At 44.3% G+C, this 9,571-nt stretch overlaps 2 protein-coding genes across 2 annotated transcripts; both read left to right on the forward strand.

The window, feature by feature from the left end:
• Nucleotides 1–53: 53 nt before the first annotated feature.
• Nucleotides 54–4,074, forward strand: LOC113582223 (5,6-dihydroxyindole-2-carboxylic acid oxidase). The gene is made up of 7 exons (XM_027017883.2): nt 54–589; nt 781–1,103; nt 1,377–1,581; nt 2,130–2,297; nt 2,524–2,700; nt 2,850–2,996; nt 3,500–4,074. Exons 1-7 carry the CDS (start codon nt 235–237, stop codon nt 3,703–3,705), a joined length of 1,581 nt encoding a protein of 526 aa, XP_026873684.2. The 5' UTR covers nt 54–234; the 3' UTR covers nt 3,706–4,074.
• Nucleotides 4,075–4,410: 336 nt separating this feature from the next.
• On the forward strand, nt 4,411–9,313 carry LOC113582224 (leucine rich adaptor protein 1-like). Its single transcript, XM_027017884.2, has 2 exons — nt 4,411–4,956; nt 8,277–9,313. Exons 1-2 carry the CDS (start codon nt 4,750–4,752, stop codon nt 8,673–8,675), a joined length of 606 nt encoding a protein of 201 aa, XP_026873685.1. The 5' UTR covers nt 4,411–4,749; the 3' UTR covers nt 8,676–9,313.
• The last annotated feature ends 258 nt before the right edge of the window (nt 9,314–9,571 follow it).

The raw sequence follows: 9,571 nt of genomic DNA on the forward strand, positions 1-9,571 counted from the left end.
TGCGGTCACGCGGGGATCAGAGACGTCGGAGTCATGCGCTAATCCGGTATTTAAACTCGGGATTTCTTTAGTCGGGTCTCGTGGCACAGTTAGAGCCATAGAGCTGTTCGGATGGAAATAATTCCAGCAGTCCAAGGCTTTTGCCAGGGCGGTATCTAATTTCACATATTAGACACCAACGTCTGTTATGCGTTTGAGAACCAGCTTGACCAGTAGAGTTTCGTATTTTGTACAATGTGGACGTATTGGGTTCTGGTGCCGTTATGCGTCGTTAAGGTGCGCGCCCAGTTTCCAAGAGAATGCGTTACACCGGAGATTCTCCGGAGTGCCCAGTGCTGCCCGTCTGTGTTTGGGCAGGTCAATAATCCGTGCGGAGTGAACACGGGACGAGGACAGTGCGTGCCTGTTCGCGTGGACCTGCGCCCTCACGGACCACAGTACCCCCACGACGGGCGGGATGACCGCGAGCGCTGGCCCTTTAAGTTCTTCAATCGCACATGCCAATGCAACAGCAACTTTTCCGGCTATAACTGCGGGAGATGTAGACACGGGTTTACCGGGCTGAACTGCGATCAGCCTGTCCCCGTGGGTGAGCGACATTAATGATGTCACCTTCCTCTGGTCTTCCAAAAGCGACTTTTTCTTCACTGTTTAAAGAAACTCATGTGGCTGTTTGGTTTATTTACTTCATACTGGGGGGATATGCTGGGTAGCACCGCCTGAAACTTTATTTTTGTGCAAAAGTAGTTAGTTATCATTGTTAATCTGCATCTCTCTCAGTCAGAAGAAATGTCATGACGCTGAGCCCAGCCGAGAAGCGCGCCTTCGTGAACGCTCTCGACCGGGCCAAGCGTGCTACGCACCCCGATGTTGTCATCGCCACGCGGCGCTACGAGGAGGTGTTTGGACCCGACGGCAACAGCACGCAGTTCCAGAACATCACCGTCTACAACTATTTCGTGTGGGCGCACTACTACTCTGTCAGTAAAACCTTCCTCGGCGGCGGACAACCGAGCTTCGGGGGAGTGGACTTCTCTCACGAGGGCCCCGGGTTCCTGACGTGGCATCGGTACCACCTACTGCAGCTGGAACGCGATATGCAGGTGAGGGCGCGCGCGTCGGATGTTGCGGGGATTTGATTTACCTTTATAGTGCTATGACGCTTTTTACTCTGTTTATTTTATCCCATTCGTCTCCGCGCTTGGATTTCAAAACGTATGCATGTTACGCATCTTACGCACGTGCTTTACAAATAAGAAAGGAAGCAGGGCTGTAACGTGTAATTACTCAGCCGGCTTCCAGTTACAGCTCAAAAAGAAAAGTTGTGCTGTCGAAGCTCGCAATCCCCTCTATGCGAGTGTCCCGTGTTTTTCCAGGACATGTTGCAGGACCCGGGTTTTGCGCTGCCGTACTGGGACTTTGCCATAGGAGGCAACCAGTGTGACATCTGCACGGACGACCTGATGGGCGCGCGCAGCAGCTTCGATGACGGGGCCATCAGCTCGAACTCCATCTTCTCGCGGTGGCAAGTGATCTGCGAGAGCGTGGACGACTACGACACCCTGGGTACCATCTGCAACAGTGAGTTCACTTCTGCGTCGTCTCTCTCTCTCTCTCTCTCTCTCTCTCTCTCTCTCTCTCTCTCTCTCTCTCCTCCTATAGGATACTTTTGTTTTCGCCTTAACACATTCATTTCATTTTTTCTGAAATAACTTGCATTAGTATTAAAAAAAATATAGGGGTGGTATGTCTAAAAATGTTTCATAATCTTGGATACAACACAGGCCTCCAGTCATATGACACAACATCAGAGTCATTGTTTATGCATGACGTTATTAAAATAAACAATTCCCAAGCATCGGATGGAGCGACAACAAACCAAGAAGAGTGTTGTTTCTCAGATTGTTTCTTCAGATGGTAAAAACTATATCATATTAAGTAGTTTTGGGCTGTGTGATGTGTTCCCATTTCCAGGGAGAAAAAAAACAAAATACAGAACAAGTGAGAATGCTATAAATCTCTCTCTCTCTCTCTCTCTCTCTCTCTCTCTCTCTCTCTCTCTCTCTCTCTCTCTCTCTCTCTCTCTCTCTCTCTCTCTCTCTCTCTCTCTCTCTCTCTCTCTCACTCAGGTACTGAAAATGGCCCCATCAGGAGGAACCCAGCAGGGAATGTGGCTCGGCCCATGGTGCAGAAGCTCCCTGAGCCTCAGGACATAAAGGCCTGCCTGGAGGTCCAAGATTTTGATACACCTCCATTCTACTCCACCTCTTCTGAGAGCTTCAGAAACACCATTGAAGGTACACGTACACACACACACACACACACACACACACACACACAGTAACACCGCTGAATACCACCATTATATTTACATAGCATCCTCTGTTGCTCACAGTAAGTCAGTCCAAAGCCCAAAGCAGTAGAGGGGATCTATCATCACACAAGTTCAGAAGTTATAATGATGTTATAACTTTGGTAATTATCAAGCTGATGTTAAAAACATCCTCTGTGCTGCGTTCCTAGGTTACAGTGTCCCTGAGGGTATCTACGACCCCATAGTGCGTAGTCTACACAACCTGGCACACCTGTTTCTGAATGGGACAGGTGGAACGACACACCTGTCCCCTAACGACCCAATCTTTGTTCTGCTGCATACCTTCACCGATGCTGTCTTCGACGAATGGCTCCGGAGACACCCAGGTAGCACAACCTGGACATGGGTGATGCTCTTTACAGGATCTAACGTAGCCTAGCCAGCAAGAGTCCCTAGCAAAATCCCTAGTATTAATTCAACGTCTACGAGTCCCACTGTGTTTGTGTGTGAGTGTGAGTGTCTGTGTGTGTATTAGAATCGGCTGTGTACCCGCTGGAGAACGCGCCGATTGGCCACAACAGACATCACAACATGGTGCCCTTCTGGCCTCCAGTCTCCAATGCAGAAATGTTCGCCACAGCACCAGAGAACCTCGGCTACTCCTATGAGGCTGAGTGGCCAGGTGGGAACTGCAGTGTAGCCTTAGTTCTTACTCTTTATGACATTCAGACTGACCTAATGAATCAGGCAAGCCTGAAGTGAATGCATCATATTAGATTCATTTTTGTTCTTTAGAGCGATTTTTATTTAATCCAGTTCTAGCGATAATCTGTAATTTGCAGTATCACGTTGTGTTCCCTTCTTTAGCACCCATGATTCAGTTTATTTAGGGTTTGATAGTTATATGAGCTGAATCAGATGTGTTACTGCAGGAATAATAAGAAAATGTGTTGAAAGACTGTAGTTTAAATAACTGTTTGCTCATTCTTTTACATCTATTTTATTACTTTTATTTTTTAATTACTTTTGTAATGGTCGCATTTCAAAGTCATTGTATGTATACTATAGCAGTGTTATGTCATATGTGTGCGTTCATATATGCATTCTAACATTATGTCATGTGCATGCATTAAAACAGCATTGCATCATGTTTAACATGTTTATAACAAGCAATTCTGTGTCCAGCACGCCCCATCACGCTGACTGAAATCATCACAATTGCTGTGGTGGCAGCCCTTATCGTTGTAGCAATCATCTTCACTGTCACCACGTGCATCGTCCGCACTAGTTCCAACAAGACGGAGGGAAGACAGCCTTTGCTCGGAGAACAGTACCAGTGCTATGATGATCAAGACAGCAGGCATAATGACAAGACCCAGTCTGTGGTTTAAATGTACTATTCTCCGTTTGGTAGACCTTTTGTATTGTTTGTGCATCATAGAATAATGTTGATGCTGCTTCATTACATTTTGGTGCATTTTAAATGAATGGGGAAGTGTCTTATGCCATATGAATCCAACGTCTGGGTACTGCAAAAGTGCATAATACCATTTAGTACTAAATTTTAAATAATGTTTTGCAATCTGGGCGTTAATAGTATTTTAAAAATTGTTCTGTAAAGTTGTATACATCATTTGGATGTTATTTTATTGCTGTCACTTTAATCAAAAGTCTGAAGACATCCTGCAACTGAATACAATAAATAAAAATAAATAAATTAAAAAATTAAAAAATTAAAAAAAAAACTCTTACTAAATCTACTTTTACCAAGGTACAGGTGCTTGCAGTCTCCGAAGGCTATTTTGTGTGACATTCTTGATGCCACTAGATGGCAGTCCACACAAGGAATAATTGAGAGACCCGTCATTACATCTGTTTGTGAAAAAACATACCGCAAATGCGTGATTTTGGTTAACAACTACAAAAGAAAAATGTATTTGGGTGAGTCTTTTCTCTCAGACGTGAAAATAATTTCACAAAAAAAACCTTAATCCTGGCAGCGAAATGAACAAGCCCAGGCGTGGAAGTCGGTTGGGGGCGTTGCAGGCGGGTGTGAGAGGGCATCCCCACCTGTGCGCGTAAAAGTACAAACGCAGCCCGTCACCGCGCACCACGAGGAGGGCTCGCTCCTGGACCCTGAGCGCCCGGGCAGGTTCGGGCACTTTATCCGTCCGCAATAAGCCGAAGACTGCGGACTGGGCTCGTACTTTTGCGCCACAAATGTTAAGCCGCCTTAACTTTATGGATGGGTGAAGTCTCTCGATGGTCAAGTAGTTATTTCCATTCTTTTGATATCTAGAAACCGGACTGTGTTTGTAGGAAAGATCATTCTCTTCATCTGAGCTGAACTAGGATCAGTGGCCGGTAATTTCATCGCGCTATTAATTATTTACTTGCCCGAGGTCTTATCCGTACGTTTATAAACTTGATCAGCTATGGAAGAGGAAAACATCGTACCGGATTTTAAAGATATAGAGGGGAAACTGGGCCGCAAAGTTCCGGAGAGCTTGATTCGGTCCATTGCTGAAGGAGTGCACAGAGGCAAGACTGAGTCCAAACTCCCGACAGCAGCGAACAGCCAGTCCGCTACCAACGATTTACAGCGACTGGAGAGCAAGATGTCATTTCTGAAAGAGGAAATGGTGAGTAGGATCAACGGGGCTCTTTGTAGCCGGTCTGAACAGCGAAGGCTCGTTTAACTTTAGAGATGCTGCGTCAGATCAATGAAATACGCACTTTCTAGAGCTTGACTGGATAAATGAATTCGGCTGTGTTCAATTAGTCTATAATCCAGGCTAATGCAGGTTATTTTATAGTCTACAGGCTGGACGAAGGCTGTAAAATCGAGTTTGCTCTAGTTTTCCACTCGTCTTGCTCACTCTCATTTGACTGTGAGAGGTTCTTCTATTCCACGTTGGTCCAGATCCCTGTGTGACCCATAGGCATGTTGTACGACTTTGGTAATGTCCAATCCATTAAAGTCTGCTCTTCTCATAATCCTGGGCAGGTACAATGGAAATAAACGTCATGCGTAAACTTCACTAACCGTACAGTCCGACACGTGTTTTTAAAGTCACAAGACTCCCGTGCAAAAAAAACGGACGGACTAGTCACTGAGACTATGCTAACATCCAACTATTCAGAAATACTCCAGCTCGGGTTCTTTGATCACCAGCAACCCCCCATTCAATCAGAGGGACCGTCTGCACTTGATCCAAGTGTCGTTCACACATTATTGTCGCCCCGTCTGGCCTTTCACGCGATGTCAGACTGCTGTCCATCACGTGAAGAGATTTCGTGCACGGGCCATCATCATCATCATCATCATCACCCCGAATGTTAGGAGTTAGGCAGGAGCTGGGTCTTGTAAGATTGTGTTCTGTCTCCAGTAACCCTTTATAGCAACTGTTCTCCTTGTCTGGCACACGGGTTGTTGTCGCCGTTCATTTAGTTCTGAATGTAATTATAAATGAGCGCACACAGATGGAGTGAAAATGAACTCGATTTGGAGCAGGCCTCTTCCAGTTGTGCTCTACATCTCTGACAGTTTGAAAGTTAAAGTTGTTCCAACAAGTGTCCTGCTTTTTTTTTCTTGCATATTTTTTATGTTCATTGTTAACCCTTTATATATATATATATAATTTGTCCAGTATCTTTAGCATTGGAGAAGCTCTTTAACTGTATTAGACATCCATTGCTGTTCTGTCAGGCAGAGATACAGGGACTATAAGGGAGTCCGTTCTAACTGATGTTACTGGGGTAGGTTGTTTCGTGCCTGTGGAGCAGAAAAGGGCATTGCTGTACATCAGAGCCACCATTTGTTCAGTGACTTCATGTCCATGGGTGTCGTGCCTTCATTATGTCAGCAGCTGGCCTGGGGCCTGTCTGGCTGCCCTCTCCATAACAGTGAGTGATGACAGTAAGGGTCAAGAGGCCAAGTCTCAGATCAGTTGTTAAATGGACAGCAGCAATACATGCAGCTGGCTCTGTGGCACACACAGAGTCATTCACACACTTTGTTTTGAATGCAAGTGTTCATGAATGAGAGCATACAGACAGGGCAACATAAATTATTCACAGGGGTCTCCTTTCTTACTGCATTGTATCTGAAAGTAACTGCATAAAAGCAACTCAAAAACAAGTTTCCTTGCCTTGCTTCTTGCAGGGTGTTTTAAAACTTGTTGCACAAACTTGTCAGTTTGCATTTACTCAAAAGCTTAATCTTTAATCCAATCCGGGGTTTGTCCTCTGACCGCATCGCCAGGCATGATTCTTAAGTTAAGCTGCCACCAGTGTTATGTGGTGTTGTTTTATGACATAAATTTGTTGTGTTTACACATATTAGAATGGGGTCATATGCTTTAGGTATACTGTCATCACCCTAACATGGATTTCATACAGTCACGGGCTCTGAATAGTGTGGTATAATACTTTTTTCTCCCATAGTTTTAAAACGTATTATATAAATGTCGTGGTATCAGCTCAAAAACGGGGTTAATTTAAAGAGTATTTAAAACTTAAATCATTAGGTCATTAAAAATATCAGAATTCAGGCTCCTTTACAAACATTCTAATATCACCCTGCTTTAACATGTCTCATCTGAGGATGTCCATAGCCTTGATTTATTTTATGACCTTCATGCCTGCGCATATGTAATTAGTCATGGTATTGATCATGCACCGATAGCAGGTTCGGATGTTGGTTTCACATGTGCTAATCATTTCAACATGTGTTACTGGGTCTGAAGAGAGGTTTTGCTGTCCTGCGTAGGCTTCACTGGTCACTTAAGGAAGCGTATCCTAAAGTTTCTTTTGCCCTTTGTGAAAGAGTGAAGGGGAAACTGCAGGTCAGCATATAAAACGTTTCAGTGCACCCCCGCGCGCGCACACACACACACCCCCAACATAAACAATGACAAACCAATAAACTCTTTAGATCCATTGACATGGGCAGACATGGAAATGTCTGTTTCAGTGCAATGTTAGGAGCACAAAATACAATTCTGCATTTTTGGCAGCAGATTAGAGCCTTTTTGTCCACATTTAATAGAGAACAAAATTGTTATTATTATAAGAGATTAGAGAACAGAAAAAACATCGGCCCCTTGGTTAAGCTGCAGGCTGTTCCCCTGGCACTTGTTGCAATGCTATCTCCTCCGCGGATCTCTCAGTCCACACAGTAAAATTCCACAGTGGCTATGGAGTGAGTCAATGATCTCATAAAGACAGGATGTAGGCACAATGCAAACAGTAGGAGTATTATTGCTTGCTGCTGTCTTCTCTCTCACTGAGCCTCTGTGTTAAATTCCAGATGTGTAAATGAGTGTACATATAAGGGACAGGGAGGTTGTTATACTATAGATCACAGGCAGTGGCAGGCCAATGGTACAGTACCAGCAAATTGCAAATGGTAAGAGCTTGACTCTTTATATACAAGGATTGCAGATCTGTGTTTCTGATCCATCTTTTTTGAACGTGCATTAGCGCATGCAAATTTGGCATGAAGCTTTTTGTGCTTCTAGCTGCCTTGCCAGCGCTGTTTTTGCATTGCATTTGAGTCCGCGTGTCATTGCACAGAGCTCCCTGCGGCCAGAGAGATGACGTGATTTACTTTTGCTATCTTGACCGCAAGTGTGAAAACAGTGGTGACAAATTTCTCCTTAAAATGTGGAGAATAGCTAAGAGAGAGGCACTTTTCAGACACGTTTGTCTAACAGACGAGGCCAAATGTTAGGTCCAGAACCTCCAAGTTCTAGAATTGTCAATTCCTTTTAGTTACCAATCATCTTATTTTCTAGATGTTTCTGGCATCTGTAGTGTAATTCGTAGTTAAATAATTCAGTGCACAGGATGGATTCATAATTAAATCAGGACATGTGTTCTGCTGTCAGCCTATGTCATGCTTATGAACATCACATCTTAAACATATTCAAAAGGTGATTTTTATTTCCTCGAAATCTAGGCCCATCTCCGTGCCATCGATGTCAAGCTGATGCATCAGCTCCTGTCAATCAACGAAGGAATTGAATCCATCCGCTGGGTGATGGAGGAACGAGGGGGCATGGCCAGCCGAGAGAGCAGCTTAAATGGCAGCTTGTATAGCCTATCGGAGAGTCAGGAAGCATCGGACCAAGGGAGCATCATTGGCTTCCGTGACAGGACTGATGAACTGGATGGGATTTCACTGGGAAGTTATTTGGATACCCTGGGGGAAGACCTAGAGGATCATACCTCTCCCACTGACTTATCAGGCAGCTTCAAAGACCAACCCGTCATTAAGGATGACACATTCGAACCAGAATGGACCCAATCCCCACTTCGACCCAGAGTGGACTCAGATGAGTACTACTGTTTCGGATAGCCCCGTGACGCTAACCTGCAGCGCGGCCTTCAGACACAGCCACTACGGTGAATGAAAGCGGGACTGGAGAAAGTAAAAAGGTTTCATTCCGCAGGGACAACTGAAAAAGGCGCGGAGTTCAAGCTAGGCGTTGGCTGTCAGCATCTGCTGCTGATATGGTCCTGTCACTGTGATTCAGTTAAGAGGTCACCAGACATGTGTCCCTAAGCCAAATGCTTTGATAATTAAAATTCCGCTCACCCATAGTACATTCTTGGCTTTCCACTGGATGTATGCGCCGTGTAGTGTTGTCAGTTCTGAAGCAAAATCTCTGTTACATCTCCAAGGGAAAAGGTCTTAGTTTATGTACTCATTCTGACACATTCACTCTGCAAAAACTCTTTTTAATTTCCTTCAAGTCTTATTTCATCGTTCCTCTTAATTAGCCTGTGTATGCGGTGGGGTTTATGGCTAATTATCAGTACCACTGATTTCCCAACATCCAGCAACAGCAAGCAAAGACACTCAGTGATAATGGCAGTAGCATGACACTGCTAAGAGATCAACAACACACCTGTTCTGTCACAGCAGTTTGAAGCAGTTAAGTGGATTTCCTATAGTGAAAATAGTGTTTCACTGACCATGAATAACTGGATTAAGTCAACAAAGCTTTAAGAGATTTTTTATTACACGTTAACACAATACCAGTCACACCAAAAATGGTGCTATAATGAAGCTCCCAGCTGGCTGTGCATTGATTTTTATAAAAGCCTAAGAGTTTGGTAGACTAGTGTTATTGTGTGTCAGTAAAGCTCTGTCACTTAAGCTTTGAGGAACTGTAGCTCTAAAGTGCAATTTCTCATTTCTCATGCCCAAATTACTTACATTTCTAATGTCATAAAAATAACAGAATTCCG

This window comes from Electrophorus electricus, chromosome 9, assembly GCF_013358815.1.
Source record: "Electrophorus electricus isolate fEleEle1 chromosome 9, fEleEle1.pri, whole genome shotgun sequence".
Classification (NCBI taxonomy): Eukaryota; Metazoa; Chordata; class Actinopteri; order Gymnotiformes; family Gymnotidae; genus Electrophorus; species Electrophorus electricus.